The sequence below is a fragment of the Gymnoscopelus microlampas genome (assembly GCF_963454915.1).
Source record: "Gymnoscopelus microlampas genome assembly, chromosome: 22".
Taxonomy (NCBI): Eukaryota; Metazoa; Chordata; class Actinopteri; order Myctophiformes; family Myctophidae; genus Gymnoscopelus; species Gymnoscopelus microlampas.
This window is the reverse complement of record NC_139959.1, coordinates 7,216,491-7,243,892: the sequence shown is the minus strand read 5'-3', so window position 1 is coordinate 7,243,892 and position 27,402 is coordinate 7,216,491. Positions and strand designations below refer to the sequence as shown.

The 27,402-nt window shown below is 44.5% G+C and overlaps 1 protein-coding gene across 12 annotated transcripts in view; it reads left to right on the top strand.

Moving 5' to 3' along the window:
• kiaa1217 (KIAA1217 ortholog) overlaps positions 1-26,112 on the top strand; it is a 167,620-nt gene extending 141,508 nt beyond the window's left edge. For 8 of the 12 annotated variants that reach the window (XM_084049199.1, XM_084049193.1, XM_084049200.1 and 5 more), the window contains 16 exons: positions 1-68; positions 3,588-3,692; positions 4,256-4,314; positions 6,771-6,910; positions 7,431-7,606; positions 11,541-11,671; positions 12,564-12,711; positions 14,410-14,911; positions 15,504-15,702; positions 15,909-16,219; positions 16,674-16,829; positions 17,224-17,349; positions 18,939-19,019; positions 20,600-22,273; positions 22,831-22,962; positions 24,076-26,112. The exon at positions 1-68 is cut by the window's left edge and continues 768 nt beyond it. In XM_084049199.1, coding sequence (XP_083905325.1) covers positions 1-68; positions 3,588-3,692; positions 4,256-4,314; positions 6,771-6,910; positions 7,431-7,606; positions 11,541-11,671; positions 12,564-12,711; positions 14,410-14,911; positions 15,504-15,702; positions 15,909-16,219; positions 16,674-16,829; positions 17,224-17,349; positions 18,939-19,019; positions 20,600-22,273; positions 22,831-22,962; positions 24,076-24,621 — 4,554 coding nt within the window. In that variant the 3' untranslated portion in view covers positions 24,622-26,112. The remainder of the gene's footprint in view (positions 69-3,587; positions 3,693-4,255; positions 4,315-6,770; positions 6,911-7,430; positions 7,607-11,540; positions 11,672-12,563; positions 12,712-14,409; positions 14,912-15,503; positions 15,703-15,908; positions 16,220-16,673; positions 16,830-17,223; positions 17,350-18,938; positions 19,020-20,599; positions 22,274-22,830; positions 22,963-24,075) is intronic. The other 4 variants (XM_084049195.1, XM_084049197.1, XM_084049198.1 and 1 more) reach the window with 4 other exon arrangements.
• The last annotated feature ends 1,290 nt before the right edge of the window (positions 26,113-27,402 follow it).

The following is a 27,402-nucleotide window of genomic DNA, read 5'->3' as shown; positions in this document are numbered from 1 at the left end:
CCTGTGGGTGACCTGCAAGGCCACGTACCGGGAGGACCCGTTCCGCAAGCCAATGACCCACAGACACGGTAAGCATCACCGGGGCGGGGGGAGGCGGGGGGTGGGGGGTGTTCAGGGTGGGGGGAGACGACATTGCATGGGAGCATGGACTAACTCTGCATCGCCAGTATCACCCCCTAACTGTACTGTGGGTCGTCATGCTTTTCAAGATGGCCCAACTCAGACTCTGTCTCATCAACCATCACCCGGGCCAACATTATGGCCATGCCCCTGTCTCTTGTCTCAACTGTTGATCAGTAGAATGCATTTTGCTCCTACGACCAGCCTATAGGTACACTTAAATAATACAATGACAGAAGCCTGTGTGGCATTTCTATTCCGGTGGTTCTCAAAGGGATATTTAACTTTCAAATAAAATAAACATTAAAAATATATTTTTTTTAAAAATTGAAAAATCAAGGCCCCCTCACGCATTAGAATGTCCTTCTAATGCGTGAGGGGGCCTTGATTTTTCCATTACTTTTTTCATTTCGTTTTTATATGTATATATTTTATGTTTATTTTATTTGAAAGTGAAATATCCCTTTAAAGTGGGCCCAGTTGGGGACCTACTACACACATGGCTGTGGATCGGTTTGGTTTGTGTGCGCAGTTTAGGCTCGGCGTCACGGGGGGGGGGGGGGGGGGGGGGGGGGCTTGAGGGGGCGTCGCCCCTTCAATCGGACCATCTTGCCCCCTAAGTCAAGACTGCAAGTTAAAAAAACAAACCTTGCGGTACTTTTTTATTAATAGCATTTCGGTAACAAGCTTTCCTCAGCGTGTTAAGAAAGTGGTCAGTGGTGTTGTGTGTACCAGGAAGGACTGATAGACAGACAGACATGACAAGGACTTCAGCTGCTGTCGGTAAACAGATCTTTTTCTTTTCTAAACGGCGTAAAAAATAAAAGGCGTTCGCAAAAACAAAACGCGTACTTACGCCCCCGCCTCCCCAATCGCTTTCGGCTAGCGCCGGGCCTGGTGCAGTTAGCTTTGCTTATCCAACAAGCTCATTAGTAGGTCTTTATCCCAACATTACAGCCGACACAGCGTTGATTATTACAGACCCTTAACCTTTTGAAGCACAGTAAGAGGATAGCAGCATCTCCTGCTGTATATTTTCATGAACTTTGTCATTGTAATAACAATATTGTCCTGCTTTAGTTTTGTCCATGTGGACGGTCAGTCATTAGCGTTGCTGGGTCAGCGTTGCCAAGGTCTTCATTGAGTTGTGAGAGCACATAAACACAGGAAGGACGCTTGCCAACTAGCCAGTCAAATGTGGTTTCTGTGGAGCACATTAAAATGGAGTGGGCTGAAAGGGGACTAACGTGCATACTCAGGAAAACCAAAAGAAAATATTGACCAGGTCAGATGGGTATTCGGGACAGCCCAATCAGTCACAGAGATCGGGCAGACCACCTGGGCAGCCCCAAGACCCTTTCCCGAAATGGCATGGACGGCGTGGTCTGGGAAAATAGTAGAGGAATTTGAGTGGGAAAGTACTGTAATTCACATTCAAAATAAACATGCTCCCGAACGCCATTCTCTTCTCTCTCTAGCCATAGTGTCAGTGTTAAAATCTACAGGGCTGCATCCAGGCCACTGGTTCGGGGTCCATCTGGGGTCCAAAATGGACCCTCTTATGGGTCTGTAACTCCGAGAGTTTACTTATGGAACCAAAATGGAACGGTTCCATTTGTACACTCTCAGAGTTAACACTGAAGTTAACACTGAAGATTTCACTGTGTGTGAAGCCTGCGGTCCCAGAGATAAAGATTAGTATCAAATTGAAATAAAAAAAATTAGAAGAGAATGACTGATCTAGACCAGTGATTAAAAAAAACAATTATTTCAAGGACAACCATAACTCTTGAGAGTGAACAGAATGGTTCCATTTGTACACTCTCATAGTTACAGACCTGTAAGGGACGGGTCCGTTTGGAACCCCCTCCTCAAGGAACCCTGAGGGTCCCTGAACCCCACTTTGAGAACCACTGACTGTTAAGCCAAATTCCAATACTAAAATTTCTGCCTCCTCGCTTCCTCCGTCATCTGTCGTTCAGCATGGCAGTGTTACGGTGAAATTGGTGACCTGCCGAAATATGTGACCATCTTGTGGACTTCATATAACTTACGTGGAGGTCTTTAAATACATGGCCTAAATACCGCTAGGTTGAACGTTCGGACACTGACGTTTACGTTCGGACACTGACGTTGTCATGTCTACACGATTGTCACATATTTTAGCAGGTCACCAATTTCACCGTAACACTGCCAAGCTGGAGGGACAGAGTGTGAGTGAGTGAGCAGAAATTTGAGTACTAGAATTCAGCTTTAGCCTTTCTAAGGCAAGGCATCGCTGTGTGCACAAAGTCTTATTGTGGTGTCAGTTGACTCACCGTTTTGCTGGATATTAAAAATGCCACAGCTAGAATCACACTCTGCTTGTGTCCTCGGTGGCCCCTCCCCCTGGTCCTCTTCCACCAATAGATAGGTGATGACATGAAGAAAAAACAACAAAGGGGCTTCTATTTCCAAACCCCGAGGCTCACCAACCAACCACTCCTCCTCGTGTACGATTCACCCGCCCTGTGGTCACCAGCTTTCTTAAGGCTGAGTAATATGAGAATTGATGAGGTTGTCGCCACTCCACTCCCTGCCGGGAGCCTATCAATTCGTGTCACACTCGATTGTTTTAGAGAAAAACCACGTCCCCCATGCGGTTGTGTGACCCCTGACCGGCCAGCCTTGTTAACCCCAGGGGGTCTATTTCAGCAGACAGCCCCCCCAGTCTTAGTTTTGACTTCCATTTAGTTGTGTCCATTTAGATTCTTTAAGAGGGCCAGTGCACGCTTCAAAAGACAGACCACCGCACTTTCTGACTCAACAGTTTCGATGCAATCACCCTGTTGCAATTTAGAAACGTCATACTTTTCAGGATTAAAAAAAATAAATAGCAAAAGTAGCAGATCGACAAGCTCAAAACACGTCGCTTGTCAAGCTTGTGGATCTGCTACTTTTGATGGTTTTGTGTGACGCTGTAGTATGATCAAGTAGGGCACTAATTTACGAAAAAACACAAAAGTTAAATTATGGAGGTTTCTGCCCGACAGCAACAATAGTGTAATCTCCAAAAGGGCCCACTGAGATTGCAACTATCCATTATTTTATTAGCGATTATTCTATCAATTTCTTTTCTGATTAATCCGATAACCGAGAAGCGCGTTTTCTTTGATCATTTGTAAAAAAAAATATATATATATATATATATATATACTGTATATCAGCAAATCAAAAAATTCTTGTTGATATTTTATAATCAACTAAACCAATTAGTCTGATTAACCACTCAAGCCCTGTTCTATGCTAAGAGTGCTAGACAGCGAAAATAGCAGATCTACAAGCTCACAGCGAGTTGCATCGTGAAAATAACTGCTATTTTCGTTATCTAATTTGCCCCCCAAATTATTTTTTTAATATAATTGATAAGTTCAATTGCAACCCTCTGGCCCAGTATTCAAAGTATAATTTTCTGATGTTTTCTGCAGAGAGCGAATGAGGGCTATGGAGCAACAGATTGCCAGCTTGACTGGCCTTGTTCAGCATGCACTTTTAAAGGGGCCAAACAGTAGTGGCACCAAGGAACCTCTCAGGTAAGCAAGGCGAGGAGAGGAGTGAGGCATCAAGGGCATTTCAGTTTCAAATGAAAAACGTGGCTATCCAGACACGGTTGTGGGAGATAACGCAGTGCCTCTATTAGTACGGCCATATCACACATCCAGGTTAAATGCCATGCAGCGAGGGGGAAATACTGTTGGGCGGACAGTGGTTCTGATATTGTGGCTGTTTGCTCTCTAGAATAATAAATGCCATCTTTTATGATTTATCTGGCTGCAACTTAACTGTGCATTTGAAGCTGCTCCACTGAGACATCGAGCTAACGCTGTTTGCTTGAGCAACAGTCTGGGAAAAAAACAATGTGATTAGAATGAAAATCTCTCGAACTGACTTGGTGAATGTGTAAAGTCCTAAAACCTGCTAACATCATTTTAACCTCTCTGTCAGTGTTTCTCATCATACTCTACATACGAATGTGTTCGTTTTGTACTAATATTAACTTTAACTCTTATCAATCAGTCTCTGTCAAAGTCTTTTGTTGTGTGTTAAGACCCTGCATTGATGAAACTCTCTCTCTCTCTCTCTCTCTGGGGTTCAGTGACAGACCACCGAAGACATCCTCCCCAGCCCACAGTGCACACAGTGCACACAGCTCAGGTCAGTGTCTTTGTTGTTCTCAACTAAATCATAAAGTTGGCCCCATCCCGTACAGTTTTCCCATGATGTCTTGAGCAGACAAGCCTACGCGTTTTGCCATCCATCAGCGCAGTCTGCCATGTGCGCTGCTCCAGAGACGAAAACAAAGTCTGTGCCTCTGTGCTTGTGTCTGACCGGTTCATATTCCACCCCGAATCCCCCTCTTCGGTACATTCAAGTTAAAGGGAGTTAAGAGGGGGGGAAAAATAGAAAGCCACCAAAGCTAACACAACCCACCGAAAGCTCTATCAAGCTCTATCAAGCTCGAAAGCTCTATCAAGCTTAGAAAGCTCTAACAAGGCAGAAGTATTACCTCTCCAGTCTGCCAAGATGATTCAGCAGTTCAATCTCATCTCTGCAGTGGTCTGTGGGCAGATGTGTCTGATAGGAAGAAATGCAATCTCAACAGTGGCGGAATGAAAGCAGAATATTATTGATGCTTCTCACGAATTAATCTCATGTCATCTGACGGATTCCTTCATGTGGTTCAGATGGAATTGCCCATGCAAATATTCTGCTAGGATGAATCTCCAAAACAGGAGAGGATTTATGCTACTCTGATCTGTACCCGGCTGCCTCATTGGTATCACGTTCGCAGATCACAAGGAATTGGCTGTGCTCCCTCCATGTGATCCGAAACGCTGGCTCATTGTAACCAACTCGGTCTACGCTACTCCCATTGATGGATATCTTATTCCTGAGGAGTATTAGTCACACAGGAACCCCTGTGCAAAACTCTAACCTGCACTTCAGGTCCGTGCAGCTGTATAGCTGTCAGCTGTCACCATGTTAAGGTAGACAGGAGTGAATAGACTTTGGGGATTACTAAGACAAAGGTATTTTCTTTCTTTACACCCCACTGCTGGGCGAGTATTTAGAGAGCACACTAGAGAAACTTTCCCTCGACAGGTACTTTGTCCCTACCAGTGGACTTAATGGTTAGCATACAATGGGGACCCGGGTTGCCTCGGTCAGCTTAGTTCAGGACAGTCCTCATTAGTTATGGGAAAGTTACTACCTCTGAATATAGTGAAGTTGCCAGTGTAAAACTGGTATAAAATGGAAAACATCGAAGCAGTAATAAGGATTTGGATTAAGTGACTGCAGTAAAATTCGGCTTGTCCATTTTTGAGGCAATATTGGCCAAAAAGCCTCAATCATTCACCCATGTATGCAAGGCTTTATGAAAGTGAATTGTGTCAAATTAACTGTTATTACCGGCAGCCTTGTGAGTCACTCAGCCCCCACCGCACAAACATTAAGTCTGTCGGTTTCCATGGTTTTAAGCCCTTTGCACATCTGTAGCTCTGATTGAAACACAGAGGTCGGGCGGACGGCCGTTCATTTCAGAGGTGCTGCCAGGCAGCCTAAGCCTAAGTGGCTGTCTGCCGCTTTGGTGCGGTGTGGCAAAGCAGACGCCACAGAAAAAAGCACAAGGCCCTCATTACAAAACATTAGGAAGGAACATTAAGTCCGTCCAGCCTGAGGCGAATATGTTTGCACTCTGTCTCCTGGGCAATAACTCATAGACTAGGTGTCTTAAACGTTTTTCAGGCCAAGGACCCCTTAGCTGAGAGAGAGATGAAGACCCCCCCCCCCCCCCCCCCGCACACTACATATTGTATAAAATGGTATTGCAGATTAAACTTTTTCATTGATTTCATAGATAACTTCATAGACTTTTTTGACAGTACTATCATCAGTGTTGTATCGTTTTCTCTTCATTTAGAGTAGCCAATAGTTTTTCTTACCCCCTTTTTCTGCCCAATTTAGTATCGCAGAGGCGTTGTGAGCTTGTAGATCTGCTTTTTTTTTAGAAAGTTCTTCTAAGAATAGGGATGCTAGGGTTCAAGTGGTTAATGTAAAGAAAACTAAAATCCTATCACACAAAGATTTGGCGGCCCCCCTGTAGTAACTCTGAGGCCCCCTGTTGAAGACACCTGTATAGACCAAAGTCAGTCACAAGAGCGAGGTGGAGGAAAGGAACGTGGAAATCTGGGCATTCCTTTCAAGGTATCATTATTTTGTGCATCAGACCACTTGTTTTGTGCTAAGTGTCCCGTTTTGCACGATGCACTATAATTGGATGAATGGGATAATAATATCTCAGGTTTTCAGCACATCATGAGAGGAAAGGTGTTTTTCAAATCCTTGACACGCATGAACATCCTACAGCAGTGTTTTTCCCGGCCTTTTCTGGACCAGGGCCCACTTGAAATTCTCTGTGTGCCCACCCATTTCCGGACCACCCTGTCAGATGAGATGAAATGCGTGCATCAGTTTATTTTAATGATCAATCAATAGATTGTGTTCCGGCTTGGATAAATGGAACTGAAATGTGAAATGTTTTAAAGTTTTAACATATGTGTGTATATTTTATATTAATGTTTTATTTTTATAAACCTTTTTGGGGTCAGGTGGTTCCCCTGTCTTGGCTCCAAAGAGCAGTGCTGCCCCATTAGAGAGAGGCCCAGTCCCCCTGCAGGTCAACCTGATGCACTGCAAGAGGAACGTCTCTGACCTGCGCCTGCAGCTCCAACAGATGAGACAGCTTCAGGTAAGACAGTTCTGTTCGCACGCTTAAAGTCCTTCTTTTTAACATTATTTATTCGGCATTTGAGCCACGGACCACCATTTGATGAGATTTAGCCTGTCAGACCCAAAACTTAGAATATTTTGTTCACAATTCCATGCTGTATTGATGTTGGTACCATAGGAGAGACAACAGGCAAACGTTGATAAAATAACAATAGCAATTCTTCTACATTCTCTAATTGTGTAGACTAACAATTTAACTCTTGAGTAAAATGGAACCATTTAACTCTTGAGAGCGTAAAATGAAACCAAATGGACCCGTAAGGGTCCATTTGGTTTCATTTTACGCTCTCAAGAGTTAAAGATCTACTGTATAAGGGTCCATTTGGTTACCAACTGTCCATCATTTAGCTGGGGACCACCTGGAACCCCCTCAAGGACTGGTTGAGAACCACTGGCCACAATTCTTTTCATTTGTGAGATTTATTTTTGCTTCATAATCCATGTGTCCCTGTCTGTCCTCTGTCTGCTGCGTCCCTCAGCTCCACAACCAAGAAGCGCTGCGCGTGCAGCTGAAGCACACGGAGCAGGAGATCAGTGTGAAGCTGGCGGAGGCCATGCGGCGCGTGGAGGACCCCGTCCAGAGACAGAGGGCCTTGGTGGAGGAGGACAGGCACAAATATCTGGGTCTGGAGGAGAGAGTCCTAACGCAGCTTAGGTAAGGGTCTTCATTCATTCTCTATACTGCCGCCGTATACTCTCAGAGCTGTTAAAGACTATATTTCACTGTTCCCCTACTCTGGTTCTCAAACATGTTCTTGTCAACGACCCTCTAATTGATATGTATTTGGCCCACGGTCCCCCATTTGAAAATATTTTGTGAAATAACATTTTACAGAAATAGCAGATCTACAAGGTCACAACGCATCGATCACATTGAATAGCCAAAGAACAAAACAGGGCTGAAGAGTTTCAAATGTTCCTCATTTTGCTGGGGGGGACCCACTCGAACCCCCTCAAGGACCTGCAGGGGGTAGCCGGACCCCACTTGGAAAACCACTGGCGTAATAGACAGTGTGGGGGTCATGTTATGAACATCGCTACCTCCTCTCCACCACCAGAGCTTCCGTTGACTCATTCCCAAATCTATACCGACACCACTCTCCTCACACACACCCGCGACTGCAGCCAAGGAGTCTTCTATGTACCGGAATGCCCCGCGGGGCTTCATTTTCACCAGCTCACCTGCGCCATTCACTCCCATTATGCTCACTGACGAGCCAACGCCCTCCAAATTGGAGCCCACACGTTTACACAGGCAGGCAATGGCTGCCTCTTCATTTAGACACGGCAGCCCCGGAACAATTGAACAGATTGTGTGGAGTAATTATTTTCTGCCTTTGCAACGAACGTAACTCACTCGCCTCGGCCCTGCCAACAGGGAACGGTAATTGAATCTGTTTAATGCCGATGTTTAACAGGCAAGGTCAAAAGTGTTGTCTTGCTAGAGACAGCGATAAACATATGCCCCCGATGAAAGCAGTGATACAGTGTGTTCATTTAACTCTTGAGAGTGGAAAGATGGACCCACTTTTACACTGAGAGGTCAAATAATTGCTCTGTATTTTGCAACGTAGGAGCTCATTTCCCAGTTTACAACAGGAGGAGAAGAGAGATTGTTGAGCGGGAGAGGTACAGGCACAACACTGTGGACGGAGTTCTGTGTTACCGTTGGTACCTCGCCAGTTTGTGAGTCAGCGAAACGCCAGTGCTTTAAATAAGGCCGGTTAATTAGGCTTGGCTTCAAGACGAAGTGGGGATGCGGTGCCAAATCTGCCACCGCTTACGAGCTCTTAAATTACTGTAGCCGCACCTGAAGCTCAAGACAGTGGAGTTTCTAACCTCTTAAGCCTATGTTATACTTTGTTGTGTGATGGATGGTGTAACACAACAAAAATAGCTGATCTACAAGCTCACAACGTGTCACATTGTTTTTGCATTTCAGAACATTTCGCAAACCATTTTCGCCTATAATGAGCACAATGCCCAAAATAGAAGTCGTATATTAAGGTAATTGAAAGCCATACAGTACTTGAGTAAAAGTAAAGATATCTTAAGTCCACTTGAGTCAGAGTATTCAAGACGCTCAAATTAAACATACATAAGTATCAAAAGTGTGTTTTGTTCAAATGTACTTAAGTATCAAAAGTATGTGGTGTTAAAATGTACTTCAAAAGTCAAAAGTACATTTGTACAACAACTTTTTAAGTGTACAAAGAAACAAAACAGCCAGAAATAAAAAGGACAACAGATGGGTTTTGAGTGTCCTTCACTTCAAAGAGAGAATTTGATTTTTCATCTCTATCCACTTGCATCTTCTACAGAGGCCTATCTTTGCGTTTTGAGTGGAATTTGTCCATCATATCAAAGAGATAACTCTCCAATTCCATTCCCTTGTAGCCTTTATGACTAATATTACTTACTTACAGAATTCATTAGACATTGTGCCTTTTTCATCCTGTGCAAAATAGGATAAAAGGATAAAAATACATAAAGGCAGCTGGCAGGCACTAATAAGTGATCATAACATGACCTATATAAAAGGTAATTTGAACATGGTATGGCCTGCCGTGTGATTATGGTCACTGTAGCTTCTGTCTTGTGGAGGGAGTGTGTCTGAGCGGACGGACATGTGATCCATACACCTCCTTCACATTGAGTCTATGAAATGAGTCATAAGTCACAAGCCTGGACAGGGATCCCAGCCATTTCATGTGAATGTCAACAAGATATGGTACAGGAACAAGATACACGAAACATTAACCCAGGAAACCATCTGTCGCAGTTTAGATTTTAGCTATATATATATAGCAACATACGTTTTTCATGTGAGCGTATGTAGCCGATATACAAGCTCACAGCACGTCACTTTGTGCGCCGCTGCAAGCTTGTACACCTACTTTGTTTGAACATTTTTTAAAGTGTTTGAAGTCTCTTGAATACTTTTATTTTACTAATATTTTTAACGCAAATCTTCTCTTCGCTATTTATGAATTTTGGAGAGTCTAGGACCCCAAAATTTGGTAAAGTCGGGTTCTAATAACTTTATTGACTGTCACAACGTAACACAATTGTTTCTTTGAAAAAGCTTAGCAAAGCACAGTTAAAACACATTTAAAACATGAGAAAACACAGAATACAATGCAACTACAAGCTATTGCGTTCACACTAGCAACTAAAGCTACAAAATGACCAAGAGTGGTCAGCTACACTGTCACCAAGTCGCTGTTTAAGTGTTGCTCTAGCCACACTGCCTAAATGAAAAGGAGGATAGCACAGGGAACTGGTTAACGGCAAGAATAGAAGTGGGAATTGTGAAACAAAAACACATGATTGATTGACACTTCACTGCGTCATTGGATTGCAGAAAAAGTTTAAGCTAGTTTGTTACTTTGTTCTTGTAGTACCCGTCACGTAGCAACAAGTGTTCAGCATCAGTTTGTGTGGCTTCATATTGCTGGCGTCCGTTGAAATTGATTTGTAGCTGTTTGCTATGTCGACCACTAGAGTGAACGGAACAATAGAAGAGTCGCCCAACAAAATAGTTGCCCCATGCCTTTCGGGTGCTGCATGGCTTTGGAAGACTACCCTGACTCTCTCAATAGAGCTGGGTTAAAGATTTATCTGTTGTTTTCTGTCTGTGGAGGTCTTGACTTAAAGGAAAATCTGCTTGCTTTGTTCTCATCTGGAATTTCCCATCATTATTCCTACGACCAAGAGGCCCCGTCATAACAGTGCATTTGACAGTCTATGTGTTGCCTCTCCCAGTCCCTGTTAGGGGAGTTCAATAAAGGACCGTTTCTCAAGGGTACCTGTGCCACAATGAAGCACCGTTTTAGTCCCTCTCATGCGATCCAGCACGGCACACAATGTTATCATGGTCCACATTTCCCCTTGGAGTTGCCGGTTTCAGAAGCCATGGGGAGGCCTGTGTATCAGCCTGCAGTGTTTTCTATGCGAGGAAGTGCTCTCGCACAAATAAGCCCAGATTCAATGTTAACACAATTTTGGGTCTTGGGAAGAGATCCAATCGTGTCTACTCTAAGCTGTCTCGTACAGACAAAAACATGCACGTTGCAGTGGAAAAGTTTTCCTTTCACATTCTGCATACTGTATGTATTTGCTTTTTGATGTTTTCCTCTATTATTTAATGCTGATTCGTACCTGCCCTCATGTCCTTCATGCATGTCATTCCCCAGGATAACTGAGTTTGTTCTGCCCCCTAGTGTTTATAAAGAGTAAAAGCCAAATACAACTATTATGTGAAGCTGTTTGCTATAGAATGTTACAAACAGAGGTGACTCTCTCTCTCTCTCTCTCTCTCTCTCTCTCTCTCTCTCTCTGGTTTCTAGTTCAATTCAAACTGCTCATCAAGACTTACATCTCTGAAAGAGGTATAATTGTGATTGGCTGCCATTTGTAAACAACAAATGGCAGCCAAATTGAAAAGCAAAATGATGCTGTATTAGGGCAATGGGAATTAAGCGCAGTTGACTCCGTATTACCTTTTTTTGTTCCTCCTTCGGTTCCTTTGGTATGTGGATTCAACATTGAATTGTTCATTATAGTGTGGTCTCTCCGTGTCTCTGCAGTGACTTGGAGCAGTTTGTGGACTCTCTGAAGAGGGACTCGGGTGGGACAAACAGAGCGGTGACCCTGAAGGATGTAGAAGAAGGAGCCGTCACTCTGAGGAAGGTCGGAGAGTCTCTGGCAGGGCTCAAAGGTAAGGCAACCCCAACAGTCAAATCATTGTACAGCTTCTTTGCAAATGACCATGTTCCAAAACTGTCTCGATGAACAGAATGTGGTGGAGAGCTAGTCGAGAGTTAAAGGGATATTTCACTTTCAAACATGTTTGGGATCGTTTTAACGTCTACTCAGGCTTTTGTGAGCACCCCAGACAGTTTTTAAGTTGCTTTATTCAGTATTTAGATGTTTGAGATACATTTTTATCAGACACATTTTTATCAGACACTCCCCCTTCCTATACAAACCCATTGTAACTGCAAACTCCATTTTAATCATGATAGATTCATTGAAAACACCCATCCTTGGTTCTGGACCTGGTGACTGATATTATCTTTTTAATGCGTGAGGGGGCCGTGTTCACCGTATCACTTTTTTCGTTTTTTTTTATAAATGTTATATAACCTTTTATATATGTTATATAAACTAGACCATACCCGGTCGACGCATGCGTGGGGGGATATGCGCACATGATCTGGCAACCCGGGAGGCAGTTCGTCCCATAGCTGGGCAGGCCCGTAACCATGGCGACAGTGTTTGACACATAAACGCTAATAAGAAGCTGGGATTTGATGAAATTGAAAAACGGGCTTCACAGTTAAGTTCAGATGGTAATGGTCAATGGCTGTGTGCAAAATCAGAGCAATTGGTCCAGCCACTGAGGAGAACCGGGTAGCTTCACGTACTCACCTACTCCCACTACAGACAGAGGTTACTAGAATTATAGTAGGATAAATAAAAATGTCCCCCAAAAATTATAAAAAATAACAAATTAGTTAAGATGCGTTTACTCAAAGTAGTTGCCACACTTAAATGGTTCTCTTAAGTGAAAGACATTTATCGATTGCATTTTCCTGTGCATCACACAGGAGAGTTTCCCGCACTACAGACCAGGATGCGGGCGGTGCTGAGGGTGGAGGTGGAAGCGGTCAAGTTCCTGAAAGAGGAACCCCACAAACTGGACACCATGCTGAAGAGGGTCAAGAGCCTCACAGAGACACTCAGCAGCCTGAGAAGGTAAGACGGTTGATTTTTGGGGCAGAGGTGGACTCAAAAGTTAAAGGAGCATGAATGTGACTGGAGGGGTTGGTCGGTTCAATTCCCCCGGACCAGCAGGAACATTTTTTCTTTTACTCAACTGTTCAATATTTGAAAAGTTTAGTAACTATTTTTCCAATTCAAACTTTATTCCAGACACACAGGGGGTCCATAGAGTACATAAAAAACCTCACACAATAAACAACAATACATTACAAAAACATCATCATACATAGAGGCTGACTCTCCAGTGTTTACGCAGCCTGGACGAGTACCGGAGACAGCTCTTCCCAGGATTGACTAAATCCTCAATAATACTGTTCCGGGACTCATCCAGGCGAGATATGAATCCATACATGGAGTGTCTTAAGAGAGCCTCACAAGTGTGGATTCCACAAGTAACTAGTTACTTTGAAGATTTGGATTATTATCACAAAACATACATTAACCACTTCATCCCTGTACAGTACTTAGTACAATGCGTCGCTTTGCGACACATTGTGAGCTTGTAGATCTGCTATTTTCAAAAGATGTTTATACATTTTGAACACTTGGGACAAATGGGACATTCTGCATAATGAGTACTTTTACTTTTGGTACTTTAAGTATATTTTGATGCCAATACTTTTGTACTTATACTCAATTCATTTTAAATACTGGACTTTTACTTTTAACAGAGTATTCCTACATTGTGGTATTGATACTTTTGCTTAAGTAAAAAGTTTGAGTACTTCTTCCACGACTGAGCGCACTTGAGCAAGGTACTCAACCCCCAACTGCTCCAGGGGTCATGCTCCAGTGACTAACAATATAAGACTATGGTTGCACTGGGCAGCTACCAGGTGTGAACTGTACGAGTGCATAGCAGGGCGGTGCTGAAAAAGAACATTACGTTTGTGCTCAGCGAAAGAACATTTATACCCTGTATAAAAAAAGTGAAAAAGGAGAGATAAAAAAGTGTGCGACACGATGTGCAACCAATATAAATCAGGCGTGAGAGAGACAAGAGACTGGAGCGAGACAGCAGAAGCACTTCAGAGGTTCTGTTCAGCAGAATGTGCGATGTGAGAGATTGCAGGGTTGATTACACTGGCAGGCGGGGATTCACCCTATCAGAGGGAGGGGTCATTCAGCGTGGACAGAGGAGCGTAGCGTCCGTCTTGATTCAGTGCCATCATCTCCAGCGAACCGAACCACTGAATTAATTCGGGGGGAAAACTGCAGCACCTAATTTCCATTTAAATGTCAGTCACAGACACGCCACACTCTCCCTTTCTCCTCCCTCATGTCCTGTGACTTTTCAACTCGGCTTTGCCATGTTGCCAAACATATCTACATTGCATTACAGTTTTTTCCCCCTCGTTATTTATATGTTTGCTGAATTAATTATACAAACATTTTCACTTATCAAATGTATTCTTTAGGACTTTTGCAGAGTGACCTTTGTATTTCTAATCAGGACATGCTTGTTTGGATGTCATTCTTCTGTTTCAATAACGCCTCGCCGCGTCCGTGAGCCTCTTCCCCTCGGGGAGGAGCCACGACCTGCAACCCGTTTGCTTTACGACCTCAGATCAGACGAGATCACCCTACATGACATCCTGCATCAACATCTTTAACCTGAACTTTTAACTCATTTTCTTTTTTCTTACTTTTCCCCCCTGTTCCAATCCTCAGATGTGCTACTGAGATCAATCAGAAGACATCATCCGATCAGCCCACTAACGTTTCATTAAAAGCGGGCCCGGTGGAAACTGGCCCTACTACGGTAGCATCTGAGTCTGGGCCACATGTTGTGGACGCACCCCCAGCCTCGGGCCAGCCTGAGCCACAGACCTCCACGCTCCGGTCGGAGGTGATGCCCTCCTCCCCTGTGGTCATCCATCACGTCCAGAGCTCCCCGGTCCACATGCAGCAGTGCCAGCAGTCGGCGGCCCTGACGACCCAGCCCAGCCCCCCGCTCACCCCCAGCCCCACGCAAGGTGCCCCCAGCCCCGGCCCCCCTGGCCAGAGCCAAGGCCGGGACTCGCCCAAAGGAGCTGATGCCTCGGATCCACCTAGCCCTGCCCGCAACAAGAAGGCCCCCGTCAGCCCTGTCAATAGCGGCAGCCAGAATCTGGTCATAGAAGAACTCCAGAGCAGCCAGGGAAAGGGCAAATGCCGAGCCATGTCCATAGAGGTATGCTCAGTCACCTAGATAGATCAGAAGACATCGTTCAATGTCATATTTTGATTAAATAGGCTAACTATAGACAGAGCAGCATTGACTGTGCGCAGCCTGAGGTCTTCAGGCAGAAACCTGCAGGCTGTTCCTCAGTCATATCTGAAGACAAAGGGTGACCGTGCCTTTGGTGTCAGGGCTCCTTGTCAGCCCTGGAACGACCTGCCTGATGAGCTCAGGCTGTAAACCACTCACTTCTTTCGAAATTGCTTCTTAATTTATGTATTTCTTAACATTTGAATTTCAGTTGTGTTTAATTCCCTCAACAGGTTTTGTTTTTTACACTGCACTCTATAATTTATATACCATATGGCAAACTTTTTTTTTTTTTACCATGTTGCTATTCTGTTCACTGATTTTATTCTCCACTTTTATGTAAAGCACTCTGTAACTTAGATGTAGGTGATATGTGCTACATACATAAATAAACAAACATTCTTATCACATGTACATGTAAAAAAAAAAAAAAAACATCTTCATATTTCTTTCTCTCTCCATCCCTTCTATCCCTCTGTCTTTAATTGTCTCTCTCCTCCTCATAACCTGGTAGGCTGCAGAAAGGGAGTGGGAGGAGAAGAGGCAGAACATGGGTCATTATGATGGCAAAGAGTTTGCAAAGATCCTCCAAGAGGCCCAGGTCAATATGATGAAGGGCATACCCAGTCTAGACATGGAGGAGAAGTCAACAGTGCCTCCTGCTGCCACAGGGGACCAGACAGACTCTCCAAAACATGTGGAGACACCGTCAGGTAGACATCTTGCACAGATTCTAGTACCGGTCTCTACTAATTGACCGCATTCACATGGCGGCCATTGTGTTCTTATGTCATACTTTGTCATAAGAGCACAATGCAACAGGTTCTTTGTAAAACTTTTGGTTTGCGGAGTCTCTGCATGGCATGTACTCTTGTACGTAGTTATTGTTTATGCCTCTGTTTATTATTTTACCAAAAAGACGAGCCACAGTCCTCGCCTACCGCAGAGAAACCAGCCAAGCAAGTACCAGAGAAGCCTCCGAAACCTGTGCTGGAGAAACCAGTCAAACCTATACTGGAGAGGCCCACCAAGGCTAGTGCCGAACGTCCCCCCACCACCAAGCCAGCGGTGTCCAGTGAAAAACTCACCAAGCTGGGATCAGAGAAAGCCAGCAAGTCCCCTCCACCACCCCCACCCAGGAAGACCTACCCCAGCTCCAACTCGGGCATGACCACTACGCGCTCCGGCGAGGTTGTTTTCACCAGCAGAAAGGACTCTCTCTCAGCTCAGGTTAGTCAAGTCACATATATTTGTACAGCCCTTAATCACTGGGCTTTACAGGCCCACAGTTAACAAAGGAAACCAAACCACACCACACCCTCTGTTCTTAGACCCTCAATCGGGCAAGGGAAAACTCCCAAGAAAAACTAAATTGGCACGATATCCATTTACAAAAAAACTAACAAAGTCTGCTTGGCGGTCTGTCTCTGGTTGACCAATCTGTCTCTGTTAACTGGTCTGTGCGGTCAAATCTGTAGCTTGGGATCATTTGTACCTGTCACGCTTTTGAGCAAATCAACCATAGGATTAAATGCAACAAGATATTGAGAAATAAAACTGGAGTATAATATTACTTGGAGAAGAAGGAAAACTGCAATTGGGCTGTTTTTAGAGAAGAGTTTGTGAAACTTTGTGATATAACAGGCCTGTCTCCTTTGAACATCCATCCATCCTTTTCACGCAGGAGGGAGAAGAGGAGGGCCCACCTCCGTCTCCCCAACCCAAGCCTGCCAAGGCGCCCGCAGAGACATTGCCCAAGTCTCCCACACCGCCACCTGTCACAGCTTCTGCTGTTACAGAGGAGGAGGACGAAGGGGACAAGATCATGGCAGAACTCCAGGTTAGAGGCACAACAACTCGAGATAATGATGAACTCTTTCTCATTCTCTCTCTCTCTCTCTCTCTCTCTCTCTCTCTCTCTCTCTCTCTCTCTCACACACACACACATGCAGTCAATCCAGGTAAGGATGTAAATACACAATAATGTTATTGTGTGTACTGTGGGATCTATCCCTTATTCCTGTGGTGGATGGATTCCTGGCACGAGCGGCAGAAAATGGCCGCTGACCGTTGGTGAAGTTACAAATAAAACATTTAAAAAGAAAAGACATCCGTCATGGATAACAAATAAATGCTCCAGATGTGGTGTTAAAGGACGTTGGTCAAGATACTGCATTTCCTTCGCCCCCCCGAATCCTTGCCCCAATTCCCTGACCTTTCTCCCCACTCTTCAGGTTTTCCAGAAGTGCTCTGTTAAGGATGTAGGGGTGAAAAATGTGGCAGACCCCGCCACCACTCGCATTGAACCACAAATAAGAGAGCTAAGACCGGGGGCTTTACTGCCCCTCAAAGAGAAAAAGGTAAAAGATGTGTGTCGCCGTCCGGCTGTCCACCTAACCTGCCTGCTTCTGCCGACTGTGTGAATCAATCGATGGGCCGGTGTCTTCTTAACCCTCCTCCTGCAACTTGTTTCCCCCGCTTTTGGCTCGAGAGAAACCTGTAACAGCTGCCTCCTTCGGACAGCTCACTGTCTGTCTCTCCCCCGCCTCGTTTTCCTTCCCCTCTCTTTATTCCGCTGGAAGTCACAGCTTCTGTATTGTTTCAGGATTAAGTCTGCATACAAAATTTGGTCTGCAATACAATGAAGGGTCTGAAAAAAAGATGCTCTGTCTTTTGTGTGTTATGGAACAAACGATGCAGCTGATTTCATTATTGCTTGTTATCTTTTCTTTTTTTTTTCACCCAGAACAATAAACTACTCAGGCGCTGTATTCTACAGGCAATTAAATCGTCTTCTGTGTTTCTTTGTAAACCGACATCTCTTCATGAAAAAATCGGCTTGAGAATACCTCTGGATTAATTGGCTATTGGGTGAAAGCATATTGTAATGTATTGGACACAACCTGTTTTTGCAGACTTGGTTCACTCTACTGTAGGTCACTCTGACCCCTGTGCATGCTCTTGGCCCTCACCTTTACATTCTCTGGGGAACTATTCTTCTGTTTTATTCCTGCGTCTTTGCACAACTTTCCCTGCATTGGCTTATTCACTTTTAGACCTATTTACCTATCACACTGCTGTAATTTTAACGTGAGTATGATTCCAGATCTCCCGTTTACTGATCATCACAGCAATGTATCAAATTAAGGCAAATTTGTACGTCATCACATGGCCCTTGCATATGTTCAATTATGTGTGACGTATTTAACTGAAAAAATGTTAAGTAACACTTTTTTTCAGTTGAAAATACACACGTGTCAATGGGAAGCTGGGTGCTCTTACAGGTTGATCAGGGTGCCTGTGGAGCAGGGGGTAGAACTGGGAAGAATAGCGTGTTCCTCCACAGGTTTATAGCCCTCGCGATGTAACTCCTCAATGTCAGGAGAAAAGAAGCGGCTGGTGACGTCACATGTATCAGAGGATACACGTGGTTGTCTATACCCTCTAGTGCATATTAAATCCTCACACCATGTTGTCCCCGACTTCAGGGAATTGAGAATTGGCATAACGTCTAAATTGGGAGAACATTTTAAATGAGTCCCACCCTATTTTTCCTCATGTTTTATTTAGTTAAACAAATGATAAATTATTTTCTCTGTTTGGTTAGTATTAAGTGAGAATTTATTGTGTAATATTTATTGCAGCCAGGAGCAATACAATGATACAATACAATGATAAAAAGATTAGTTTCCCTTGAATAATTTACAATTCAATTGTCCCTGCATGTGTATATCACATAAATGTAATATTTAGTAGACAATCGATTCATATAAAACTGAGAAGCACATTCTCTTTGCTGAGAGATGCCATGTGATAACTTGCAGAACGTCATCGCCCAACATAATGTTGACACCACAGACACTAACAGAAACATGTGAGTGATATTGAATCCATAGCGTCCTAGCCCAACCAATGCACAATAATATTGTTCCCTTAAACATTGTCCTAGCAGAGCTCAGAGCCCAGTCGAGAAGATAAAGAGCCAAACATAGATGAAAATGGCAACACTACGGTCCGACAGAGCCAGGGGGTATGTATGACACTTTACACTCTTTAACCCATTAAGACCAGGAACGCATCTGTGTGTCATTTTAAGATTTATTTTGTTAAGGTGAAGATTTTGTGCAAATCTTTGAATATATGTATTGAACTCAAATCTTTGCTTCCGGGGGTCCTTGGAACAAAAATATTTTGAGATGCGGGTCCGCGGCCAAAAGCATATCATTTTTGGGGGTCCTTGACATGAAAAAAGCAACATAAGCAACGTAATTTTTAGCCGCATGCGCTAGCGCGGCTCTATAAACAGCACTAGTCCTAGTCGACACCCGAGTGACAAAGTGTCGACACCCGAGTGACATTTAGTGACACCTAAGTGTCATTGGCTGTCCCAGTGGCGTACCCACCATAGAGGCAGGGCAGGCGGCCGCCTGCCCAACTAAAATCTAGCCTCCCCTAGAAAATAAAGTAAAAGACTGAAAAACAGGCAGTGAAAAAAATCCAAAGACGGACCTCGTCCATTCACGCGGGCAGGCAGCTAATCACTACCGTATCCAAACAGCCGAGCGACGTCGCCTATACTATAGTGATGCAAATGTTTGCCTTTATCTTCATGGGGTGCCAGGAGTGCTAGGTGTGGGGGTCTCTGTGCCATCACCTGTACTCACCAGGCATAAAAGGGGCTCTGAGTATGAGAGCAGCTTGAACCATTAAACTACAACATGAAGATACCACTGCTGAATAATTGATTGATTGATTATACTTGCATATTGTTTTTATTAACGTTTTTCAGTTTTGTAGTCAGTGTTGCGTTGTTAACTTGTTTGCCCCGAGATTTTTTCCCCGAGTACCCCCCCCCCCCCCCCCCCCGCCCCTTCGGAGGAGGGGGGGGGGGGGGGGGGGGCACCCGCCTCCTTCTTTGCAGCAGAGACAGAGAAAGGGAGATAGCCTCAGGCCAGAGGGTTAGCCTAAATGCTAGCGTGCTTCATTAGACCTAGTTTGGCTATTAAGTTATTATTTGGCCATGTTCACACTGACTTCAATCTCAGCTATTGTTGGGAAGACCTGTGTGATGTTGCCACCACTTATATAAAAAACATTAGAACGTTAATCTGCGATGCTAATGTTGCCAGGTTTGGCGAGAGAAACAAGCAATCCAAAAAACAAGTAATCAGGTCTATGAAAAAATTGGGGCCAAAAAAGCCTGCCCCATGCGGCTTTATTATGACTTTGGTCATTCTTGTTTTTTAACTGTTTAACATTCTTAGAATCCCCAGAAGCAATACGATTTGAGTTACAAATGTTCGCTTTAAAACATATATATTCAAAGATTTGCACAGATTCTCACGATTTTTCAAAAATAGCAGATCTGTAGATCTGCTATTTTTGAATAGCCAAAGATATCTTAAAATGACACACAGATGCGTTCCCGGTCTTAAAGGGTTAATATGTTTCATCTGCTAAAAAGTGATAATGTTAAAGATTTATCTGACAATATAAAAGTTTGTATCAGAAAGTAACATATGATGAAAACATGTCCAATATTCATTTGTATGACTGTGCTGTGACTTACCAGCTTATAAATAAAGCATCTTGTCTTTTCCATGTCTGCAGGTCATATACTATGTGACAGGGCAGATTTCCAAAGACCAACCACAACCGCCGCCGGGAACGGAGGAAACTCCCGAACGCCGAGAGCCCACACTGCCCCCATCACAGGTGTCAAATGTCAATGCTAATGACAATTCCCCAGGCCAGCAACAGCCACTGTCTGATCCACCAGTTTCTCCCCCACCGTTATCGCCTCCGCCAATATCACCTCCGCCTATATCCCCCAAGCCTGTGGGTCTGAATGGCTTCAAACTGCCTAGAAAGCACATGAAACGTTCACAATCCTCGAAGACCGGCACGGAAGCGGCAGGGGCAAATACGATCCTTAACCAGATTAACGCGGAAAAGAAACGGGAGCCCTCAGTCACCCAAGAGCACATTTCCTCTAGTAAGAGTGTAGTAACTGAGAAGGTGTCAATCTCAACCACTAGTACCATAAGAGAGGCACCCAAGAGTGTTGCCCCTCCGCCACAAGAGGCGCCCTGTGATGGCGGTGACCAGGCCAGCGGTCAGTTGGAGGAGATCGGCGATGAGGATGCCGGTCTTAGTGCCGACCTCCCCGGAGAAGAGGCTCCTCCCCCGCCTGACAACATAGCCTTCATGATCACCAGCACCAAGGTCCAGGCGTTGTCCTGCGGGGAATACCAGGAACTGGTCAATGCAAAGAAAGGCAGCGTCCAGACAGTCACCGTAGGGAACAGGGGCAACGCTACAGAAATCATCGATCCCTCCGCTCCGCCGGATAACGGGTTCAATAGGAAGCCAGTTATCATCATCTTTGACGAGCCCATGGACATTCGCTCTGCCTACAAGCGCCTGTCCACCATCTTCGAGAGCGAGGAGGAGCTGGAGAGAATGCTCGCGGAGGAGCGCATCGACGAAGAGAGCGAAGAGTCAGACTCGGAGAGGAGCGGCGGGACGCAGGTAATAGTCGGAGGGCCCAAGGGGGGAGACGACGGGTCCGCAAAAGCTGTGGGTCGTCGGGTCGCCGCGGACCGCGCTAGCTTATCGTCATCCTCCTCCTCCTCGTCCGTGTCGGAGCTGACGGAAGGCGGGGCGAACTCGGAGACGACCGGAGACGCCAAGCAGGATGGTAAGAAGAAGTTCAAGTTCAAGTTCCCGAAGAAGCAGCTGGCAGCGTTGTCGCAGGCAATCCGTGCGGGCACCAAGTCGGGCAAGAAGACCCTGCAGGTGGTGGTGTACGAAGACGAGGAGGAGTCTGACGGAACCGTCAGGCAACACAAAGAAGCAAAAAGGTTTGAGATCGTTCGCTCGAAATCCCTGGCGGCCCCAAGCTCAGCTCCGGCGAAAAGGGACAATTCTGACTCCCTGTACAGGACGGATGAAATCAGGAAGAGCACGTACAAGACACTGGACAGCCTAGAGCAGACCATCAAGCAGTTGGAGACCACGATTAGTGAGATGGGGCCGTGCCCCGAACAGGAACCACCATACGTGCGCGCGGAGGAGACTAAAGCCGGGGACGATAGCGCTTCCGAGGGAGTGGGCTTGAAGAGGTCCCTGTCTCTCCCTTCCACCAAAAGCCCCGGCTCGAAGATCTGTCTTCCCAGTAAGAGCTCATTGCGGAAGAAGTCCAAGCCACAGCTCCTCCCTCGTCCTGTAGTCGTACCTACCACCACCACCAGTAACCCCAGTCCTCCCAGCGGCATCCAACAGGTCTCTCTCTAGCTCTTGTTGCTTCGGAAAGGCTTTGGGTCCTATTTGTTTTTGTAATCTTCCAACCCTACCTTCACTCCATCTCTAACAACTGAGTTTACAAAATCATTAATCCACTCCACAGGTGCTTGGAAATGTCGGAATAATGTCCACCTTGGCGTTCTCCCTCTGTGAAATCATGGTTGACAAGACATGATTGGGGAGTGGCATTTTCATGGGTTCCTGCGTAGCGTCTCTCTTCCTTCAATTTCCTCTTAACTGGGGGTTTCAGTGTGTGGCTCTTAATCACAGAATGACACTACCATGTTGATTACACTCCATTATGTCTGGTTCTCGACTGCATGTACAGTACACAGTGTATTTTTGGTCCCAGGGGGTGCATGTTCTTTCACTGGTGTTGATGAAATGAAACGGTCAAACTGTTGAGCAGGATTTCACCTGTTTTAGTGCCTTGATTTTCATACTTCCTATGTGGTGTTTGTTTTTTATTTTTTATTTCCCCTTTCTTTCTTTTGTTTTATTTCTTGTTTTTGTTTTTTCGTTGGATCCTCTTGCAGAACGCCAGTGTCGCTTCTCCTACTAGTCGGATGCCCGTCCCGTTGTCTGCGAAGTCCAGGCAGTCGCCGGGTACTACTGACAAAGCAGGAAAACAGCAAAAGCTACAGGACGCTCAGAGGCAGTTCCGACAGGTAGTTTTACTGTAGGGCCTTACCGGGGAACTAAAGGAAACAAACTCACCAAGAGTTAGAAAACAAGACGTGTTGTGTTATAAGGGTGAAAAAGACAACCAAAGCTGTGAGATTTGAAGTGTTTTGAGAAAAAAAGAAAATGGGCCCCAGGTAGCCATTGTGGATCTGTTATTGTTTCTCTCGAGTCTGCTCTGACTGGAAGGCATGTTTGACTCTTGACTGTTACCACCATAACATCACCGTACTGTTTGCTTCTGCATGTCCACACTGTTCATGGCTTTCACTGTGTTGGTGACTTACTGAAAAAAAAAAAAAAGAAACAAAGTGGAAAAATGGCAAAGAAAAGATCATTCTCTTCTTGTCACCGACTGAGTTGTCATCGCATCTCCGGTTCCCATCACAGATGAGTTCCTAATCAGTGTTGCCAAACCCTACAATGCTTTTTGGCTCTATTAAAATCTTAATTTATTGGGCTATGCTCCCCCTTTTTCTCAGAATGCACCCCTGCTCTAAAACAAAAAAAATAACCCTCACTTTAAAAAAAAAATCTTTCCTTTCCTAAGAGACTTCCCCACCAACTCAACTCACCACCTTGCACCCAGCCTATGTTTGTGGAGGGTTAGCTCAGCTGGCCATAGATATGCACCCTCCTTTTCTCACTACTCAGTTTCCCAGCTCTTAATTCGTTCTCGCCCTGTACACCTCCTGCACACTGCCCTCCTGAATTCTCCTCCACAGCATTTGACAAAGCCTGACAGTCCCTCTAACATGGGCCGTCTTCACAGACGCCCCTCCCTCCCTCCCTCCCTTCATTTCTGTCCTCTTGTCTATGCACTGTTCTTTCAGCCTCTTCTCTGCCTCTTCTTTGTAACTTTTCTCAGTAAGAAGGTTTCTCACCTCGAGTAACCCAGTAAAACAGTAGATGTAGCAGTTTTAAGCTTTTTTGTGTCTTTTAGTTGTCTTAGTAATATTTGTGTTTAATGTGTAGTCATGTTCCCACGTCTATAACTTTAGAATTAACTATTGTCTCGCCTTTTTTTTGTATGTGTTGTTCCATTTGACCAATCCCTTTTTTTGACGACCAGTTTCTGTTCTTGGCATCTCTGTTTGCAGGCTAACGGAAGTGCTAAAAGAGTTGGAGGGGATCATAAAACCACTTCCCCTACTGTACCCGTCTCTAAAATCCCTGCTTTTTATACTAGCTCCAGTAAAGGCAGCTCCCAGCCTGCTCAAAACTCAGATGCTACTAACCCCATTAACCCTTCCTTCTCCTCCTCCTCTCCCTCTCCCTCTCCCTCCTCCTCCTCTACCACCAAGTCCTCCCTCCCGTCTCCTTACGCACCTCGCTCCGTCTCCTCCCACATCCCCTCCCTCTCTAACGGTTCCCTTAAACTCCCCACGCCCTCACAGCACACAGGTAAAACTCTCTCGTTCTCCTCGCAGACTCAAAATGGTCGAGCGCACTCCTCCTCCTCCTCCTCCTCCTTCTCCTCATCCTCCTCTTCCTCCCCCTCCCCTCTGTCGCCCACCCCTTTGGGCCCAGGTGGGAAGAGCATCCGCACCATACACACTCCCAGCTTCACCAGCTACAGGCCTCACAACGGCGCCGGCGGCAAATCCTGCATACCAACAGCCACCGCGGCTAAGGACACCATCTAGCCCCCCCTCCCCAATGTTTAAGCCCCTCTGGGTTGCTCTTGTGGCAGGTAGACTGGAGTTCCATGTTTTTTTTGGTTTGTTCCATTGAATTTTCTTTATTGTTGCATTCATGCTTTCTCTCTCTTTCGTTTGATATTCGTTGTAAACAAAAAAGCATTAAGTGATGCTCCCCCCAACCAACGCACATATATACAGACACAGGCACGCACATAAACACACACACACACACACACACACACACGCACACACACACACACACACACACACACACACACACACACACACACACACACACACACACACACACACACACACACACACAGATGTTTTTATTTGACACTGGCATTCTCACACCCATGCTTTTACTTTTGTTGAGCTGCGTTTTCCCATTTCAGATTATATTAACTTGAAATATGACTATTTCTTAAATGTGTATCAGATGTACAGTAAATAATTTGGAGTAAAAAAATAAGAACTAACTAAAAGTGATTTAGTTTTACTACTTTGATGTTGAAGTGGAGGGCTCTCATTATTTGAGACTCGAGTGGTGTTGAAAATATATTTTTCTTTCAGTATCTATGAATAGAAAATAATAGAGTTGATGTACAATCACAAAGATCATGTAAAAAAATGGTGTGTTTTATTTTTCAAAACAGAGACTGGATATTCATAGTATATTTTAAACTTCTTATATTTCTTGTTTGTCAGACCCACAGCCCAGCCCTTGTAAATGCCTTTAATTAATGTATACATGATGTATACAGACGTTTAAAGTGGAACTGCATTGACTTTTGTCTTGTCAAGAATATGTTTCTCATACTTATCCACATACACTGCCAAGTTATTTTACAGATATGTAAAACTGGTATCATCATGAGTAACACAAGTTCTCAATTTTAGTGTGCCTATTTGCCAAAGTTGTTGCTAGTATGTCACTTCTAGCCAATTGACCATATTCACATGGCGGCCATTCTGCTCTTATGTCATACCCTGTGAGGGTTTCCAAACCAACAGGGTGCCTCAAAATGGCCACCATGTGGATATGGCCGATGGCAGTCATGGGATATGGGAGAATTGTACATGCACTCTCTGGGTGTGATGGCTGAAGTTGTGGCCTCGGTAGCTTTACTGGAGGTCTTTGTTTCTTAAGTTAACATTTATTGTTGTCTAAATATGAACTGTACTAAAACAACAAAAACAAAAGTGATTCAATTGTTCTACCACATGTACATAGATGCTTCTAAGAATTTGAGTAGTTTTGTTAACACCAAAGTTTATTTGTATGCATGCCTTTCCAGTACTTTAGGAGAGTGTTGTAAAAGAAGAATTATGTTTGCACAGATAGTTTGTAAATATTTTGTTTCCTGTCTTTTTTTTTCTTTTTGTAAAGCTTTAAACCATACTACATAAAAGCAATGTGGTAAAGAAAGAGCTGTGTTGGAATAGCAACAATAAAGATCTGCATGCTTGTAATGCATTCAGCTTGGATGACTCCGTTGTCTATTTTTGTCAGTCATTATGAACTCTGAGAAAATGTATTGAAAGGATGTATTGAAAGTTCATTTCGGAGAAGAGTCTGGGACATGTGGAGCTTTTGAAATAATTGGGTCATGCAACCAATATTGTTTGGGAAACACTGAGCTATACACCTCCTCTGTCCTCCACCAGCACTACAATCCCCAGCTCCACCGGTTTGTGTGCGAGGAGGAAAGACCCCAGACCAGGGGTCTTCAATGATTTTCAGGCCAAGGACCCCTTAGCTGAGAGAGAGATGAAGCAGGGACCCCCAGTGTTGCAGATTAAACCTTTTCATAGGTGTCATAGATAGCTTCATTGACTTTCATCAGTTGTTTGTGTAAATTCATATTTTTGGTTCATTTCAGACATTTAACTACTTAAACCTTCAATACTTAGTACTTGATTTGCCCCTTTTCCCCTCTACACCAAGCCTCTTTGCTGAAAATAGCTGATCTACAAGCTCACAACGCCTCGCAGCGCGAGTCGTTGTGAGCTTGTAGATCTGCTATTTTCGGCTAATGTTCCCCTCAGAATATGGATGCTAGGGTTCAAGTGGTTAATGTAAAAAAATAATAATCCTATCACAAATATTTGGCGGACCCCTTATAGTAGCTCTGAGGACCCCCTAGGGGTCCCGGACCCCCTGTTGGAGACCCCTGCTCCAGACTAACGTGGGTCTATTTCCCAGCATGCTGTAACCCAGTGGTTCTCAAACATTTTCATGTTCCCGATAATCACCGGGAGCAGCACAAAATCCTGTGCACTCTGTCATCTTAAGTTTACACTTTGCAAAAGGAGATTAGACCTCCAGTTCAAGAGTCAGAGCAACAATTCTCATGGTTCAAATTGATCATTTTATTATATTAATGGATATTTATATTTATAGATGTTTACAAAATGGTCATGGATATATGAGACTTTTACTAGTTTGCTATTTACATATACACAATACTTGATGGTACACAAAACATTCATATAATTTGAGTAGGCTCTCAATCATCACCCCATTCATTCGGAGAAAACAAAGGCAACAAGTCTGCATGCCTGATTCAACCTCAGGGGTTGTCAAGCAGGGGAGAAGCCAGGCTCTTCACAGCAGATGACTGCAGCGCAGAAAGGCGAGTGACATTCATCAGCTTGCTCCTCGAATACTTCATCTTGATGGCCTAGGAGAGGGAAAACTAGCATTAGTATTCATCTATTTAGGCATCCCTATCTCACTCCATTATATTATGCTACATTATACTAACTACCCTAACCCTA